At 52.7% G+C, this 19,687-nt stretch overlaps 1 protein-coding gene across 1 annotated transcript; it reads left to right on the plus strand.

The window, feature by feature from the left end:
* Nucleotides 1–2,186: 2,186 nt before the first annotated feature.
* Nucleotides 2,187–4,813, plus strand: LOC148051110 (uncharacterized). Its single transcript, XM_087738373.1, is given in 4 exon segments — nucleotides 2,187–2,736; nucleotides 2,739–3,445; nucleotides 4,000–4,149; nucleotides 4,793–4,813. Coding segments are annotated over 4 exon segments (1,428 nt in total).
* The last annotated feature ends 14,874 nt before the right edge of the window (nucleotides 4,814–19,687 follow it).

Below are 19,687 nucleotides of genomic sequence, written 5' to 3' on the forward strand. Positions count from 1 at the left end.
CTGACCAGAAGACCACTGTACATCAAGCAGTTAGTCATCCATGTAATGGTAAATCTGAGGACACCCAGGCCTGTGCTGTGCTCCTCGTACAGCTTGGCCTTCAGGCCGTGTTGTGCTGAGCATATTGCTGGGTTGCAGGATAAACTTGACTGTAATGAGAAGTCTGCAGGAAGCTCCCACCTGGTACTGGTGATTAGGCCACCTGCTTGTCCTTCTTTTTATCTGAAACTGCAACAAGGAATTCACATGTGAACCCCCTCTTTTGGGGCTTTCTACTGAAAGGATGACTTGATTTTTTTTTTTTCTAAGAAAACACTGAAAGTGATGACAGAAGCAAAATGGGATAACCCTTCTACAGACGGGATCTGCAAGACTTGCTGCACCAGCTGACTGGACAGAAGTAACCTCACCGTGATCGTCCAAGCCACGTGCCTGCTGCTGGCCTTTCAGCTTCTCCAGTAGGCACAACCAAATCATGTGCGTACTGCTGTCCCATTGGGTACTCAGGTGGAAAGGACAGGACAACCCCTATCCAAGCCCTCTTCCTGCATGGGCCTACCAGGTACTTAGGGATTCCCACAATCAACTTGCCAACCCCGTGCCTTCTGCTGCTCTGTCAGAGACACTGGCAGATGTGAGCCTAAAAGCACGTACCCCAGCCATGAGTCAAGGGCTGACAGTCCCTTTCCCAGCCATGTTCCTGCTACTTACCTATCAACTCCAGAGACAGAAGTGACCTCACAGCCACCTTCAAGGCCTTGTGCCTCCTGCTGGCCCAGGAGATCCTGAGGCACAGCTGACCTCACCATAGCATTCCCACCCATCTCCTCCTTGTGGCCTATGAGCTGATCAGATACAGGTCACCTCACATTCCTCTTCCAGTGCCATGCGACTGTTCTGGGACCTCACGATCCCCCTTGTAAAGGACCGATAGAAAAATGTGGTTTTTGTCTCGACATTGCCGCCGTAGCGCCATCCAGCGTCGTGCTTCGAAAAGACCACCTTCTCCACAGCTTTAAGAAAAACAACCTCGTGCGCCTGCGCACAGACTAAAGGCGCGAAAAGAGCCGAGGCGGGGACAAAAAAGGCGCGAAAAGAGCAGAGGCGGGGACGGCACATCCGTGGCGAGCCGCACGTACGCATTTGTGATCCGCGCATGCGTGAGCCCCTATATAAGGAGCACACGTGCCCCTCGGGCGGGGCGGCAGCGGCGGCGCGTGAGAGACCACTCCTTCTGTTCCTGCACCCTCAAGCCTCCCCGCCCGCTTCGGTCCCCGACGACGCCCGAGGCCACCGGAGACCCAGCAGAAGATCGTCAGGACTCGAGGTGGTGGCGATAAACTCCTCCTTTTCCTTCTCTTTCTTTCTCTTTCTCTCTCCCCCATTCTTTTCCCCTCCTCCCTTGCCCTCCCTCCTCCCTCCGTTCTCTTCTCCCCTCAAATAAAAGTCAAAGGTTGTATGACATTTGACCAATTCCAGCGTCTTAATCTCGTCCTTGGGATCGTATCGAAACCTTCCCCGACATTGGATCGGGACATTTAATTGGCGTCACGGACAGGATCCCTTGAGATGAGAGTGTCATACAACCTTATGGTGTGCTGAGCGATTGTGTGTGAGTGAGATGTACAAATAAGTACGAAGCGAGTGCGGAGTTCCGATCCGCAGTTCTGCTCTCCCGCGAGGGAAGCAGCCGGAGACGAACGAAGCGTAAGGAAGGAGTGGGTGTTGAGACCTTTGCACTGAAGCGCGCGCACTACTTTGTGATTTGAGCTCCTGAGGGAGGATAGGGGAAACTTGAATTTTATGTTGTGACTCCCTCAGGATGATATCCCCTTTGTAGGCTCTCCTCTGTCTCATACTAGTTTATGGTCTGGCCTCCTGGGGGAGTATAGGGGAAGCTTGTTACGGTGTGATCCCCTCAGGACGATATCCCCTTTGTAGGCTTGTCTTTGTCTCGTAATAGTGTGCGGATTGGCCTCCTGGGAGCGTATAGGGGAAACTTGGTCTTTTTCAGGTTTGACCCTCCCGGGACGAATTCCCCTTTGTAGGACATGGCCACCCAAAAGGCAGGCGATTTTTGTGAAGAGACAGAGAGATTATATGAGTTTTTAGAAACGTACCGCTCTCGCCCCTCACCCCCAGGACAAGATTGGGCTCGGGACCACTGGTTCCAACTGCAAAGTGTTATGGACCGAATAGCGGTCTTACATAGAGAAGCTAGAGTAAAGAAAGGGAAAGGGAAAGCCATCGTATGTGCTGTGTTAGGAGCGTGTCTGGCAGCGGCGGTGGAGGATAAGAAACGAGCGCCCTGTCCATCCGAGGCTCTGGCCGCTTCGTTGCAAGCAGCAATAACACCGCTGCGAGAGCAACTACTAGAGACCAAACGGGCGCTAGAGGAGGAGAAGCGCCAGAATATGATTTTGAAGGAGGAGCTGAGGGTTCAGCTCCTGAGGGAGGCAGACACCCCCGCTGAGGCTGAGGTAATGCTGGAAGAGAAAGGGGTACGCCAAATTTACCCCCAGAAAGATCTAAAGCGATTAAGGGAGACTGTGGATAACCGCCCCCATATGTGCCCGCTGGTAAAGACGGAATACATATACGAGGACGATAGTGACAGCTGTCCCCAAGTTGTAGCGAAAGAAATCCCTTTTACCACCACCGAATTGGCTAAGCTCCGAAAGGACTTTGCTAGAACAGCAAGGGAGTCCGAAACCGAATACGTGTGGAGGGTATCCCTGTCGGGGGGGACGGGATCATGCTATCGGAAAAGGAAGCAGAGGGGTATTGGGGCCCTGGCGTCTTTCTCACAACGGGCGATCGCCGAGCCCCATGGTCTCTGACCCAGAGGGCTGCATATTGGGCGGGGGGGCTGAACCCATTGGAGAGGGGGGATCCCCTAGCTATTACTGGCTCGGTCGAGCAACTACTAGAAAACGTACAAAAGGCGGCTTGCCTACAAATGATGTACGACTGGGAGCTGAAGACAAATCTAAGCTCTCCAATGTTGCTACCTGTAGACCCCGAGCGGCTGACGCCGCTAATAAGAGGACTCCCTGACTCGCTAAAACCTATCGGGATCCAGTTACAGGGGAGAATTCAAAACGTGCCCCGCGAGGAGCGAATCGCAGCTGCCCTGGAGGGAACGGTAACCCCCGAACAGCGGCAGTGGGGGAGAAAGGTGTGGACCTGGGGGGAGATAGCCCAGGAACTGATAAACTATGGGAGGAAATATGGGCCAGTAGGCAGGACTTACCAACAGGTAGAAACCAGGGCCGAGCGGGCAGCGAGGCCGGCAAGTAAATCGCTGGCTTTTTCAGGGAGAAGCCCTGACCTAACAAAAAGGGAGAAACCCCCATTCCGACAAGAATTGTGGCAGAAGGGACTGCAAAAGGGTGTGCCCCGAGACCTAATGGATGGGCTCCCCACCAAAAAGTTAAAGCTCCTGGTGCGGAGGTGGTCCAGGCAAGGACCCCCTCCCAAACTGAACCCGCCTTCTGTGCCAGCGTTGGACAGGGAGGAAGGGTTTAAGAAGGACAAAAAGAGCGGCGGGAAACTAAAACCTCCGCCCTCTCAGGGTGAGGAGGGAGGCGGAGGGTGGATGTTCATCAGACAACTCACCTGCAATAATAAAGGAGACCTACTAAACCCCACCAACCGGGATGGGCTGAGCAGGTGGGGGAGGCAGTGGCCAATGTCAGTAACCACTGGGGTACAAACAGGTGTCCGAAAATTGCAGCATTTTTGTCCACAAGCCCCAACCATGGTACCCGTCTCTCAAAACTCTAATTCCCCCAGTGCATCGTCTTACTCCCGTGGCCAGCCGGTCCTGGTTGAGCTTCCCACCATGGGGGCTGTGCCTCTGGTATTAGATACCCCCCTAAACAAACATACATGGAGAGCAAAAGATACCGGTGGGAGAACCCACAAAATCCACACCAAATGGATTATTCCCTCCTTCTAACCCAAGGAGCGAGTTTTGTTCCTGTTTCTGTTTTTAAGGGCGGCGATGTGATCACGATGCACCTGCTACTTTGGATCATTTTAACTCAGGGACACTTCCATGAAAGTGATGAACGACCACTCCCTCTACCTTCCCCTCCTCCATACAACCCCTTCGAGAACAATGAGTTCGTGCTATTAGCAAAAGCCGTGAGTCAAACTTTCAATCTGAGCCACTGTTGGGTTTGCGGCGGACCCCTAGGGCTATCAAGTTGGCCGTGGACATCCGCACCTCTCACCCCAGACCAAATTGTAAGCAAATATAGCGAAGCCGCAGACGATCCATGGGATGACAGTGGCACCTGGCCAATTCAGTTTCCAACGAAGGGGCAATATTGTCTGAATCGCACCCAGAAAGGAGGGGTCGAAGTGGGAGAAAGCAAATGTCAATGGACTCTCACACGTAAGTCCCTCGACAAGGAAAAGGACCTGTGGCTGTGGCTTAATGAAACAGGGCGTAACCAGGGGTTTAAGGGATATTGGTCAAGCAAAAATGAAACCTTGATTCCCCGACATTACAAACAAACTTGTAAATGGAGGGGTACTTATGGGGCTTAGTATTGTACTGGCCGAATAAGGGATGGGGCAACCACCTTTTTCAGCCCTCTGGGTGACAAAGACACAACTTATTTTCAGTTTCCACCGGGGAAAGATGGGCCATTTGCTCAGGGAAATAAAGCCAAAAAGGGGCATTATTGGATTTGTGGGAACATGGCATATAAGTTCTTACCCACGGGGTGGTCGGGAGTTTGTTATATAGGGATTATAAGGCCCCTCTCTTTTCTCCTGCCAGAAACTGGTGGACCCCAACTAGGCATAAAAGTGTATGATAACCTCGGGGATAGAAGGATTGCCCGTAAGACACGATCTACCAAGATAAATTTAGGTGGGACACAAAAATGGGGAAATGACGAATGGCCCCCTGAGCGAATAATTGAACACTATGGGCCAGCAACCTGGAATCCTAACGAGCCCATTGCAGGGGCAAGAGAACCGATTTATAACCTAAATCAAATAATTAGACTACAAGCAGCCCTAGAAATTATCACCAACAAAACTGCTGACGCCATAGACCTATTAACTCGACAATCGCAACAAATGCGCACGGCAATCCTTCAACACCGTATGGTTTTAGATTATTTATTGGCTGAGGAGGGAGGGGTGTGTGGAAAATTAAATATCTCTAACTGCTGCTTAGAAATTGATGATGTGGGAGAAGTAGTTCTCCAGTTGACCCAAGATATCAGGAAAATAGCCCATGTCCCTGTTCAAACCTGGAGTGGTTGGAACAGCGATTTGTGGTCCTGGTTACCAGGGGCACCCTGGGTGAAACAATTAATATTGTATCTATTATGTGCAACTGCCACCTTACTGTTCCTACCCTGCATAATTCCCTGTTTTATTCAATTAATTCGACATGTTGTGTCAAATATGCAATTTGTTCCCAGCCCTCCACCTGATGGTGCAACAAAAATCCGTACCATCTCTCAGCCACAACCTACCTCTGTACCAGTCATTTAAACCCATTCCCAATTCCTCCTGAAGGAAGAAATTGCATATTGCCAGTTACTGTTAACCCCATTCCTAATGTTTGTCCTCCAAAGTTGAAGAATTGTTAAAGTTGTTCGAGAACGAGTTTGCATTGAGCAGTACCCCAGTTCTTCTGTGTTAAGATGTTCCTTCACCTAAAACAATGTTGTTCCCTTCCTCCTTCCCACAATTTTCCTCCACCCTTATCCCCAACTCCCTCAACTCCCGTTTTCTTCCTTTCCCCCTTCTTTCCTCTCTCTTTCTTTCTCTTCCTCCTACGCCACCAAGCTGCAATGTCGAGCCACGGGGTGGTGTAAAGGACCGATAGAAAAATGTGGGTTTTGTCTCGACATTGCCGCCGTAGCGCCATCCAGCGTCGCGCTTCGAAAAGACCACCTTCTCCACAGCTTTAAGAAAAACAACCTCGTGCGCCTGCGCACAGACTAAAGGCGCGAAAAGAGACGAGGCGGGGACAAAAAAGGCGCGAAAAGAGCAGAGGCGGGGACGGCACATCCGTGGCGAGCCGCACGTACGCATTTGTGATCCGCGCATGCGTGAGCCCCTATATAAGGAGCACACGTGCCCCTCGGGCGGGGCAGCAGCGGCGGTGCGTGAGAGACCACTCCTTCTGTTCCTGCACCCTCAAGCCTCCCCGCCCACTTCGGTCCCCGACGACGCCCGAGGCCACCGGAGACCCAGCAGAAGATCGTCAGGACTCGAGGTGGTGGCGATAAACTCCTCCTTCTCTTTCTTTCTCTTTCTCTCTCCCCTATTCTTTTCCCCTCCTCCCTTGCCCTCCCTCCTCCCTCCGTTCTCTTCTCCCCTCAAATAAAAGTCAAAGGTTGTATGACATTTGACCGATTCCAGCGTCTTAATCTCGTCCTTGGGATCGTACCGAAACCTCCCCCGACATTGGATCGGGACACCCCTCCTGCTCCAAGGGGGTGAACAGCTTAAGTTAGGGTTAGGAGGGGTTGAAGGTGAGGGGATTAGAGCACGGGAAATAACGGCTTTGGAGCTTAGGTGTTGAGGTTAGGGTTTAGGGACTACAGCTCACCTTTCATGGTTAGGGATTAGGCAAAGGTTTATGGGGTAGGTTTGGTGTTCTGCTGAGCGTGTCTGGTTGGTGTTTAGGGTAGGGGCTACCTTTGTGGATGAGGGTTTTGTTTGGGCCTGGGGTGAGGGCTAGGGTTAAGGCCAACATTTTAATGCTAGAGGTATGGGCAAGGGATTGGGGTGGTCAATAGGGTAAGAGTAGGGGTAAGGGGTTCTGTGTTTGGACTTTGGTTTAGAGGTAAACTTTGAGATGAGGGATTAGAGCAGTGGATTCCTTGCAGGGTGAGGGGTAGCATTTAGGGGCAGGGTTAGGACTTAAGGTTGCTGGTTAGAAATAGGGTAAAGGCCTAACATGAATGTTTTCACAGTCAGTGTTGCAGAGGCATCAACATTACCTGAACTCATCTTACCTCTTGAAAATCTTTCACTTCTTTTGGCCAAGCCCCTCTTCCCTCCCCCAAATCTACCATCTTCCAGTCCCAGCTACCCCTGACCTTCCCAAGTCTTTCATCTTGTTGGGGACAGTAATGTAAGGGCTTTCAAGACCTCCAAGTGTCTGTGTGCCTACTGCTGGCCAGTCAGAAGTGCCCTCAGAGCCAGCAGCCAAGGGGACACAGTGTGCTGCTGTGCTGGAGAGGTCCCTGCTCAGCCACCCCAGCAGTGCTGGTGGCAGGTGATGCCCTCCCCCACCCCTGAGGTACTCTGCCTGCATCCCAGCTCATGCTCCAGAAGGGCTCCCATATCTCCTGGGATGCATTTCCCACACGGCTGCTTCAGCTACCCCAGGGCATCCTGGAGGCAGTGACCACCTCTGTGTGGATAACTGAAGCAAGGGCTGAACATAGATTTTAGGACAATTGTGAAACCTCTGCAGAAAAGAAATCTTTGGAAGAGCTGAAAAAGTCTCCATTTCCAGCATTGCTAGGTTTTTAAATTAATTTTCATTATTTTTTTCAATTTTTTTTTTTTTTTTTAAACAGCACCAAGGGTATTTACTAGCAAACTGATGATGCTCTCTTTCACTACGTGAATAGTCTTCTGCAGCCCCTTATCAAAATAAATGTTCTTATCGATGGTTCAGACATTGCTCAGAAGAACTATATTTATATTGGGTTATCTTGTCTCTCTAATTCTGCCCCTCTGTCGTTTCTCCTTCCTCTGCCTATTCTGTCTTCAATGAGCTCTTCAACGGAACGATTCCTTGCACCATAGAATAACTCATGTTGGAAGAGACCTGAGCATTGTCTTATCCAGCTCTTCTGCTGGACACAGGGTGACCTAGATGAAGCATTTCAAAGGCTCTCCTTCCGCTTGCCCTCATCTACAAAGGAGCTGAAGGCGCGCTCCATACCACCATACAGGGAGATAATAAAGATAATTCAGCAGTGTTGGCCCAAGTGCTGGTCACAGAGGAATGCCAAAAGTGACGGGCTGCCAGGAGGACTCCGTACCACTGATGACATCGGGGCCTAATCGTCCTGCATAACTCCCACTCACATCATCACCTACTTCTTCAGTCCAGGTACGACCGGTCTGGCTATAAAGAGATCATGGCAGACCATGTCTAAGGCCTTGTTAAAGTCCAGGTATGCAACATCACCTAATTTCCACGCCCATATAGGTTCAGCAATCTTTTTCTTTGCCTTCAAGTACCTGGAGATGGCTGCAGGAGGACTTGCCCCATCACCTTCCCAGGGACTGAGGTGAAGCTGACCAGCCTGTGATTCTCCCAGACCTCCTTGAAGATGGGTTTGATATTTGCCTTTTCTGAGGACCTTGAAACCTCCCTGATTGCTCTAGCCTTTCCAAGATGTTTGAGAGAGGTGTCATGATAATGCCGGCCAGCTCCACCAGCACCTCTCTGCCCCTTCCCACACCCAAAGCCCTCTCTGTATCCACTTCCAGAGGAATGCCCAGGTCCTTCCTGCAGGCCCACAACTCCAAGGTGCAGCTGACAGCTTTTCTGAGCATTTTCCTTAGTGTCCCCCTCCCCCCAAACCTTTCTGGTCCACAGGCTGGAGATGAACGTATTGAGCAGGGGCCTGAGGATGGTGTAGAAAAAGGGGTTTGTCAAATGATCTCAGGAGGGCTCTTCTGGGCATCACACAGACAATGACGAGGGTGTCATAGGAAACAGTGGCACTGGTGAGGTGAGAGGAGCAGGTGGAGAAGACCTTCTGTCTGCCCATGCTGGGCGGGAGAGCTGCTCCAGGTTGGCAGCTCTGACGCCCACACAGGATGCCCGTGTGAACAGGAAGGGGAGGACTGGCTCTAAAAAGCAGGTTATGAAAGCACACAGCATGAATGTCACGGTGGCACTGCAGGAGAGCTCCAGCGAAATCACGGAAGAGGTGGTCCGCTCCACTGGGACCACAGACCTGTATCTGGGACAAGAATGAAATGATTCCTGTAGATGGCATAAATACCCCGAGCCAAGGTGCAGCTGCCTACTCGAGACAGACCTTCCAGTTCAGGAGCCTTGCAGAGAGAAGCCAGTGGCACAGAGCCCAGCACTGATTGTAGGATGTGGCCACCAGCAGGAAGCACTCAGTACCTGCAAAAGGTGCCAAAAATAGTACTAACACTGCTGTGAGCAGAGGTGATACCTACATGGAAAAACATTTGTTTCTTTGTTAATTGCTTAAAGAAATTGTGAAGGCAGTTCAGAGAGGTGAAACAGGAAGGTGCCTCTGAGTGCATTCATGCTCTCTAGATGGGCTCTGTGCCTTCTGAAAGGTGAGAAATGCCGCCTTCCAAAGGGCAGTGTCGCTCGTGCTTGCAGAACCCCTTCTGACTGCAGGGTTGAGATGCTCCGCAGGTGTGCTTCTTTCATACTGTACATTTGAAGGCACAAGCCAGAAAGCCAAGGAAGAGTGATAGAGCAGACAGAGGCATTTGCAACGAGCCTTTCCAAGGCAGGTGAGAGAAACGTCATGGGGACAGTGGGGGCTGTTCCTGGAGTCACACTCAGAAGTGTCGGGGCTCTGTGAGGTGTCCATATTCGAGCTTGCCTCATGCACTCTGCATACTCACAGGGGTGTTCAGACACGAGTCCTTCCCTTGCACACGCAGAGGCAGTGCATTGCAGCAGTCACAGTGTCTTTCTGGCCTCCTGTTGCCACTCCCAGAGGGTGGCAGGCACCTCAGCCCTGCAGTGTGTTGCGCGGCTCTGCACTCATCTGAGATGCCCCACAGCATGAGGAACGGACACAGGGACCTCGGTTCAAGGAAGGACATCCCAGTGCTGCATTCAGGTGGTTTCCCAGGGAATGTTACTCCCAACGTGAAGCGACCTCAAGACACTGGCTGTCCCACAGGCCTTCGCAGCACCCCCAGGAACAGATGATTGTGTTTGTGCTCACTCGGGTTCATCTCACCACATGCATACGATGTGGATGCTTAGGCCTCCTCTTTACAATGCAAACATGGACTTCTGAACAAGTCATTTGGTGTCCCTCCATAGAGGGATACAGGACCTCTTGGAGGTGGGCTGAGAGGCTAGTGCAGGTCTGTGATGATTGTCCTGGGGCAGCTTCCCTGGGGTGTCCAGCGCACACGGGAATAGATCAGAGCCTGCTCTGCTGCTTCTTCATGGCTCTCCCAGGAGCCTGGTGGTGCGAGGACACTGCTGTTTGCCCCCACCCTGCACACTCACACATTTCAGCAATTCACTGGTGTTTTCTGTCCTGGGCATTTTCCTGGGCATGTTCTTGAGAGACACTTGGAAAGAAGACCGAAGCTTCAGGCACTGCCCTGAGGAGATCACCTTGTATGATGGAAATGCTGTTATGGAGGCCAGCTCTGTCACAGAGGTGCCCATTGCCTGTCCCTGCCTGCAGTCACAGGACGGCCACCCAGCAGGACTGCGAGCAAGCCTCAAGAGCACTCAGGCCTTACACCAACACAAGAGCTAAGAAGGACAGCGCTGAAGTGGAAAGTGAGCAGCTCTGGGAAGACTAAGCACTGGTGCTCCCTGGCAGTGCTGCTGTGCCAGGACTCCTTTTGCCTCCACCTCTGCACACAGGCACTGCCCCTGCAGCTCCAGAGAACTCTTGGAGGCAGGATCTCAGACTAACAAGTCACTGGAAGGTCCTTTATTTTCATAAAACACACAGAGAGCACAGCTCCTCATGTACACAGTCTGTGGGTCACACAGAATCTGGATAGATATACATCATGAGAAATAGCAAATATCATGACATTTCTTTGTGGACAAGATTACCAAATATAAAACAAAGCAAAAAAACCCCAAAACTCAAAACCAACACCGAAAAAAATTACAGAAGGCAGGCTGGGCCTGTAACGAATTACATTAAGTGATTTGCAGAAGAAGACAAACAGTTTCATGCTTTTGAAAATAATCCAGTCATCAGTTTCCACACTGCATCCTTGAGCTCCTGGTTCCTCATGCTGTAGATGAGGGGGTTCACTGCTGGAGGCATCACCGAGTACAGAACTGCCACCACTACATCCAGGAATGGGGAGGAGGTGGCAGGGGGCTTCAGGTAGGCAAATATCCCAGTGCTGAGAAACAGGGAGACCACGGCCAGGTGAGGGAGGCACGTGGAAAAGGCTTTGTGCCGTCCCTGCTCAGAGGGGATCCTCAGGACGGCCCTGAAGATCTGCACATAGGACACCACAAGGAAAACAAAACACCCAAAGACTAAACAGGCATTAACCACAAGAAGCCCCACTTCCCTGAGGTAGGCACCTGAGCAGGAGAGCTTGAGGATCTGGGGGATTTCACAGAAGAACTGGTCCAGGACATTGCCTTGGCAGAGGGGTAGCGAAAATGTATTGGCCGTGTGCAGGAGAGCATTGAGAAACCCAGTGCCCCAGGCAGCTGCTGCCATGTGGACACAAGCTCTGCTGCCCAGGAGGGTCCCGTAGTGCAGGGGTTTGCAGATGGCCATGTAGCGGTCATAGGCCATGACAGTGAGAAGACAATACTCTGCTGTAACACAGAAAAAGAAAAAAAAGACCTGTGCAGCACATCCCAAGTAGGAGATGGCCCTGGTGCCCCACAGGGCATTGACCATGGCTTTGGGGAGAGTGGTGGAGATGGAGGCCAGGTCGAGGAGGGAGAGGTTGAGGAGGAAGAAGTAGATGGGGTGTACATGGCATGGGCATGGGCAGATCGGCTGCTCTCAGACATCTCCAAGGTCCTGCAGGAGAGCTCTGCCCTCACAGCCCCGCAGGACTCCCTGCCCAGCATAATCAGGTGTCTTAAGGTGCTGTCTGCTAAGGGAAGCAGTGCCTCATTGCCCAAGCACTGAGTGCACTGTCTGGAGCCTGGAGAGGGCTTGGGCACCTTGTCCCATGGAAACACGTCCAGGGCAGCGCCCTCCAGGTCAGGGCCTGAAGAAACCTCCCAGTTTCAGGCACTCTCTAGAGGTACTCCCCGCTTGCAGGCAGTAAGGAGCAGGTCAGAGAAACCCTGCTGAGGCCAGCAAACGAGATGCTGGTGCTCTCTGGAGGTAGAGGAGTGGATGGAAGCAGTTGCCTTGGCTCCTACCAGACCTACTGATCTCTCAGGGTGACAGCTCAGGACTCTCAGGCTCCCTCGCCAAATGCAGCAGCACCTTTTCCCCTTTTCCTGAAACAGCAGGAAACTGGAAGCACGGCCTCAGGAAAGCTCTTTAGCTGTAAGGTATCCCCTGCCTTGCTCTTCCTCCGCAAGAGTGCCCTCTGAAATGCCCTGGGCAGCTCTGGCTGCACACCCTGCCTTCACCCCTTCCCCCTTGTCTAACATGAGCCCCTGGGCTGGGAGGCCTCCTGACAGACCCTGGAGCCTGGAGGCTGTGAACGCTTTCGGAGACCCTTCCCGCAACGGCAGCTGCATTGCCCTGCACCAAGAGACTTCCCGTGTCAAGGGCTGGAAAGGTTTCTTCCCTTTCTTCCCCATAGGGGATCCCCCATGACAAGAGTAGGCCAAAGTCTGCTGCTCTGAGGGCTCTGCACTCTTCTGTTCTCCTTCCCCCTGGGAGGTGACACCCCACTATTGCATGGTCACAACAGCCAAGGCTGACACTGGTTTTCACATCCATGGCCAGCTCTGCCTTCTGTGAGAGTAACAGATGCAGGTGAGTGTCACCATTTTTGGCCAATCTGGCAGCTGTGCTACAAAGTCCTGTGTCCCAAGCTGTGTCCCAAATCCCTCCAGAAACCTCCAGGTCTGTTTGCATGCTGTTGTGGTCTCCTTCCAGTGAATGCCAGGGTAATGAAAGTCCACAGGGGGACCTCAATGAGTTCTTTGTCTCCCACCACAATGTCACCCTTACCAGCCTCTCCTCTCACCCACACCCACAAGGGCTCACCCACTTTGTTCATCCCATAGAGGAGCTTCACACACCTAAACAGCTCCTTCACACTGGGGACACCTCCCTCCTCATCCTTCTGGCCTGTCTCTCCTGATGATCCTGTACCCACCCATCACAGCACCCCAATCATGTCAGCTGTCCCAACAGACCTCAGCTGTTATTCCCTCAAAGTGGGATGAAGAGATTGCATGCAGGGCTCCAGCTCCCCCTGCCTGTGCCCCAGGCTGAGGGCATGGGTGCATGTCTGGGTTGCAGCCCCTCAGCTGTGGCACCTTTGGGCTGAGAGCAGACTTGCAAGAGGGAAACCTGCTACCAAGTGCCCAAGGCCTCAAGTGTGCAAAGGCTTTGCTTCACAGCAGAGACATGCTGGAGTAAATGTAAAGAAGAAATGAGGTGCCCACAAAAGCGGCAAACCCTGCTCTCTCCAAGGCCAAAGAGAAACAGAGGTGGGCTGTGCAGTCTGAGCAGGAGAGGGGATTGCTGTCTGTGGTGTCTCTGCAGCCTCTGTCGTGGTGGTGAATCTTATCTCAGGAAGAAAGAGATGATGTTGAGAGTGTCCTTGGGTGTGGACATCCTGTGATACAGGCAAAATGAAAATCACCAGCCTGATCCATGATTGTAAGAAGGAGGGAATGGTTAAACGTCGAGTAGAACCAGCAGGGTTTGAGACGGAATGCACACGAGTGGGGACCCTGGTGTGATGTGCTTGGTATTCATGCACTGCCCAGCACCTGCTGGAGAGAGAAGGGACAGACCTCACGTCAGTGCAGTGGTGGGATTCAGTCATGGGCCCAAAGGCACCAAATCTGTCTGAGATGCCCTGGGGGGTGCCTGTCACACAATGAGTCTGAATGGGGAGGGGGGTCCTGTATAGGCCCTGTGCTGTCCATGTCAGCTGCATGCAGTTGGGCTGGAGAGCCCTGGCATCTCATGTAGCTCTGCAGGCCTGTATTTGGATATTAAATTAAGATTCAGGTGTCCTGAATTAGGTTAGGCAATGGAGGGATGCACATGAGACCACTGCCAAAGGAGATGTAGATAATAGAACTGATGGAGAAGAGAAAGAGAGACTTAGCTCTCCTTGGGCCACATGACCGCATTTGGTCAGCTGAAGACCTCTATAGGCTGCCCTGGACATAAGCAACTGTTACGGGTTCAGTTGTCCTACATGTGGGCATCTGCTGTCAATTTACCTGGACAATGGAATTTCCCACCAGCCTCCAAGGTGATGCCCCCAGATGCTGCCCTGTCTCTATGGGCTGCTGCATTACAGCTGACAGTGACCAGCATGCATCTTGGTCACCTCTGCACCTCAAATGTCACCAGGTGTTTGTGTCTGAACAGCTCACTCCTGGCCTCCATCTCCAGTAATTAGCATGGGAGATGAGACAAGAAGCTCACATGCAGGTGCCTGTTTTGTGCACACCTGAACTATGCAAGAGGAATCCCAGCTCCTGGGGGTTGTGGTCTGCATGGGAGGGAGCTGAGACCCCTTCAGTAGTGTAAGAGAAACTACACTACTGGAAGTAAGTCTCTATCCCCAGCTGTGGGAGGGAACATCAGTGGTTGCTTCAGCCTGTTTCACAGCAGGTTTCCCTGGAGCCCCAGGGACACCTGGAGGGAGCCCAGGGGAGCAGAGAAAGTGCTGCCTTGGGCTGGGCCTCTGCTGCTGAGCTGGGCTGGGCTCCTGGGATGGAGGGAGCTCCTGGCAAGGAGCAGCTCCTCTGCAAAGCACAGCAGGGGGAGGGCACAGCCTGCAAGTGCAAGGGGACAGGAGAGACGTGCGAGAGATGTTACAGGCACTGTGTAGTGGGAGAATGCTGAGAGTTCACTGGTGGAGAAATCTACACAGTCCTTGACACAGTAAGTCTCTGGCTTCAGGGTGATACACAAGTGTCCTGGAGGGGCCTCCTAGAGCTGGCACATCTTGCTGCAGCTAGGATCTGGCAGGATGGCGCTCAGGGTTTCTTTATTGTGGAGAAGGACATGCTCCAGAGCAGGGCTTCCCTGCAGCACCATAAGGAACAGGGCATGAAAGCTCCCTTCTCCCGGGGATGTCTGCAAGGGTGGGAAGCTGGGTGTGCACTGAGGGGTGCCCAGGGCTGTCCTTCAGAGCAGGGTCCCTGCACCCCAGGGGCTGCGTGCTGGGGCAGGGGCTCTGTCGCCTGCCAGGGTCAGCACTCAGCCTGCCCAGGGAGCTCCCCACAATGCTACAGGGAGAAGCTGTGGGTGGAAGGTGTGATAGGTGGCAGGGCAGGGTCCTTCTGCAGTGGAGAGGGTGCTGCATGGGTCAGAGCTGCTCACAGCTCCCGATCAGCCCAGGGCATTTGCAGAGGGTCCTTTTGAAGAAGGACATCGAGGCAGTATTTACCTGAAAGCGAAGGAGTCTGTGCTTTGAGTTTTCCACTCTTTGTTGGCTGGGGGGCAGTGGCAGATGGGAATTTACTTCTTCGCTCTGGCAAAGGCACAAAGACCCCAGTTCTCATGAAGACTTCTCTGAGCTGCTCCTGAGCCCCTGCACACACAGAGATGTCCCTGGGCAGTGCCCTGCTGCCAGGAGGGGTCTGCAGGGCAGAGCTGAGCATGCAGTGGGCAGGCTGGGGTCTGTGAGCACCAAAAGGGAGGAGATGTGGGGACAGAGAAACATCTGCCGGCAGGGAGAGCTCCAGGCAGCAGAGCCATGGGCAGGGAGTGAGAGGGAGCTGCTGCCAGAAATGCTGTGGGAGGGGGGGGTAATACACCCGCGTGCCATGACCTGCACTGCAGATGCCTTCCCCGGAGCAAGCCCCCGACCTCTTCTGCCACCCAGCAGAGCCTTCACTGTGAAGGCCATGTGGTCCACAGCATGAGTTAGCTCCTTGACAGATGGACCCCTGACGAACCTCCTGAGTACCCATCTGTTTGTCCCTGTACTGCCTCCATGAACAGGAGGATTGGGGAATTTCTCCATTTTTCCTCTCCTCTTCATGTTGCCTTTGTTCCCAGCTAAGGTGGGGGCTCTGGGCAATGCTGGTTGCAGGGCTGAGTGAGCCAACTCTCCATTCAGGTCACAGGATCCTTCGGACATTCAATTATTTCCCGGGGGGGTCCTGCTGGGCTGCAGGCTGCCTTCCAGAAGGGCACAGCTCTCCCATGCCATCTCTGTGTTACCTGGCAGCCCCTCAGTACTAAGGCCATGGAAATGCTGCTGGAAGGCTGTATGCAAGCAGCTGTAATGAGCCCTCTGTGGCCCTGGCTGCGAGGGGAGAGCTGAGATATTCCTCAGGTAGGATGAGACAGTAGGAGCAGTTTGGAGACCTGCACTTGGGAGCTGGATTCACCTGCTCTCACCATTGTCCGCTTTCTTCTCAGGGGAACATCTAGGTATAATTGTCCTCCAGCTCACAGAAGTGGCAGCCTAGGGCAGCTGAGACCAGGCTGATGGACAGACTGGCTGTCCTCACTCTGCATGAAGGGATAGTCCTTTGGCTTCACAGAACCCACAAGGTTTCTCTTGGAGACAAGCAGAAATGCCAAGGATTTCTGCCTTAAAAATACCACTCACTGTGATGAGGCAAGTAGAAGGAGATAAACAAAACAAAATCCCCACAGCTCTTCTCTGCAGTTCAGTGAATTGGGAGTGACAATGCTGAAAAGCTCTTTAAGACCACGAGTGGATTAACATCACTCCCAGTTCCTATTTCTCTCTTGTTGTAGGGCAGAACTGACTCCTCCAGAGCCCAGAGCAGAGCCCCCTGCTTTGTGGGGCATCCTCAGCCAGCACCCACCAGTGTTCACAAAAGGGACCAGCCAAAGGTTTTCTGAAAGGGGAGAGGCAATTTGGGGGGTTTCCATAAGAACTGGAATAAGTTTTGCTGTCAGATGTCTACCCTAACTTGTCACTGCCTTTTCCTCCTTGGACAGGTCCCAGTGCCCAGAGGAAGCAAATGTCCAACAGCAGCTCCATCACTCAGTTCCTCCTCCTGGCATTCGCAGACACACAGGGGCTGCAGCTCTTGACCTTCTGCCTCTTCGTGGGCATCTACCCGGCTGCCCTCCTGGGCAACGGCCTCATCATCACCGCCATAGCCTGTGACCACCGCCTCCACACCCCCATGTACTTCTTCCTCCTCAACCTCTCCCTCCTGGACCTGGCCTCCATCTCCACCACTCTCCCCAAAGCCATGGCCAATGCCCTGTGGGACACCAGGGCCATCTCCTACTTGGGATGTGCTGCACAGGTCTTTTTCTTTCTCTTCTTGGTTGTAGGGGAGTATTGTCTTCTCACTGTCATGGCCTATGACCGCTACGTGGCCATCTGCAAACCCCTGCACTACGGGACCCTCCTGGGCAGCAGAGCTTGTGTCCACATGGCAGCAGCTGCCTGGGGCACTGGGTTTCTCAACTCTCTCTTGCACACTGCCAACACATTTTCCCTACCCCTCTGCCAAGGCAATGTCCTGGACCAGTTCTTCTGTGAGATCCCCCAGATCCTCAAGCTCTCCTGCTCAGATGCCTACCTCAGGGAAGTGGGGCTAATTGTGGTTAGTGCCTGTTTCGCATTTGGGTGTTTTGTTTTCCTTGTGTTGTCCTATGTGCAGATCTTCAGGGCCGTGCTGAGGATCCCCTCTGAGCAGGGACGGCACAAAGCCTTTTCCACGTGCCTCCCTCACCTGGCCGTGGTCTCCCTGTTTCTCAGCACTGGGATATTTGCCTACCTGAAGCCCCCTGCCACCTCCTCCCCATTCCTGGATGTAGTGGTGGCAGTTCTGTACTCGGTGATGCCTCCAGCAGTGAACCCCCTCATCTACAGCATGAGGAACCAGGAGCTCAAGGATGCAGTGTGGAAACTGATGACTGGATTATTTTCAAAAGCATGAAACTGTTTGTCTTCTTCTGCAAATCACTTAATGTAATTCGTTACAGGCCCAGCCTGCCTTCTGTAATTTTTTTCGGTGTTGGTTTTGAGTTTTGGGGTTTTTTTGCTTTGTTTTATATTTGGTAATCTTGTCCACAAAGAAATGTCATGATATTTGCTATTTCTCATGATGTATATCTATCCAGATTCTGTGTGACCCACAGACTGTGTACATGAGGAGCTGTGCTCTCTGTGTGTTTTATGAAAATAAAGGACCTTCCAGTGACTTGTTAGTCTGAGATCCTGCCTCCAAGAGTTCTCTGGAGCTGCAGGGGCAGTGCCTGTGTGCAGAGGTGGAGGCAAAAGGAGTCCTGGCACAGCAGCACTGCCAGGGAGCACCAGTGCTTAGTCTTCCCAGAGCTGCTCACTTTCCACTTCAGCGCTGTCCTTCTTAGCTCTTGTGTTGGTGTAAGGCCTGAGTGCTCTTGAGGCTTGCTCGCAGTCCTGCTGGGTGGCCGTCCTGTGACTGCAGGCAGGGACAGGCAATGGGCACCTCTGTGACAGAGCTGGCCTCCATAACAGCATTTCCATCATACAAGGTGATCTCCTCAGGGCAGTGCCTGAAGCTTCGGTCTTCTTTCCAAGTGTCTCTCAAGAACATGCCCAGGAAAATGCCCAGAAAACACCAGTGAATTGCTGAAATGTGTGAGTGTGCAGGGTGGGGGCAAACAGCAGTGTCCTCGCACCACCAGGCTCCTGGGAGAGCCATGAAGAAGCAGCAGAGCAGGCTCTGATCTATTCCCGTGTGCGCTGGACACCCCAGGGAAGCTGCCCCAGGACAATCATCACAGACCGGCCAATAAAAACCACCGCTTCCAGCACTGGCCTCTCAGCCCACCTCCAAGAGGTCCTGTATCCCTCTATGGAGGGACACCAAATGACTTGTTCAGAAGTCCATGTTTGCATTGTAAAGAGGAGGCCTAAGCATCCACATCGTATGCATGTGGTGAGATGAACCCGAGTGAGCACAAACACAATCATCTGTTCCTGGGGGTGCTGCGAAGGCCTGTGGGACAGCCAGTGTCTTGAGGTTGCTTCACGTTGGGAGTAACATTCCCTGGGAAACCACCTGAATGCAGCACTGGGATGTCCTTCCTTGAACCGAGGTCCCTGTGTCCGTTCCTCATGCTGTGGGGCATCTCAGATGAGTGCAGAGCCGCGCAACACACTGCAGGGCTGAGGTGCCTGCCACCCTCTGGGAGTGGCAACAGGAGGCCAGAAAGACACTGTGACTGCTGCAATGCACTGCCTCTGCGTGAGCAAGGGAAGGACTCGTGTCTGAACACCCCTGTGAGTATGCAGAGTGCATGAGGCAAGCTCGAATATGGACACCTCACAGAGCCCCGACACTTCTGAGTGTGACTCCAGGAACAGCCCCCACTGTCCCCATGACGTTTCTCTCACCTGCCTTGGAAAGGCTCGTTGCAAATGCCTCTGTCTGCTCTATCACTCTTCCTTGGCTTTCTGGCTTGTGCCTTCAAATGTACAGTATGAAAGAAGCACACCTGCGGAGCATCTCAACCCTGCAGTCAGAAGGGGTTCTGCAAGCACGAGCGACACTGCCCTTTGGAAGGCGGCATTTCTCACCTTTCAGAAGGCACAGAGCCCATCTAGAGAGCATGAATGCACTCAGAGGCACCTTCCTGTTTCACCTCTCTGAACTGCCTTCACAATTTCTTTAAGCAATTAACAAAGAAACAAATGTTTTTCCATGTAGGTATCACCTCTGCTCACAGCAGTGTTAGTACTATTTTTGGCACCTTTTGCAGGTACTGAGTGCTTCCTGCTGGTGGCCACATCCTACAATCAGTGCTGGGCTCTGTGCCACTGGCTTCTCTCTGCAAGGCTCCTGAACTGGAAGGTCTGTCTCGAGTAGGCAGCTGCA

Source organism: Nipponia nippon, unplaced genomic scaffold, assembly GCF_047370975.1.
Source record: "Nipponia nippon isolate SJK-2023a ecotype South Korea unplaced genomic scaffold, ASM4737097v1 scaffold_68, whole genome shotgun sequence".
In the NCBI taxonomy this organism is placed as follows: Eukaryota; Metazoa; Chordata; class Aves; order Pelecaniformes; family Threskiornithidae; genus Nipponia; species Nipponia nippon.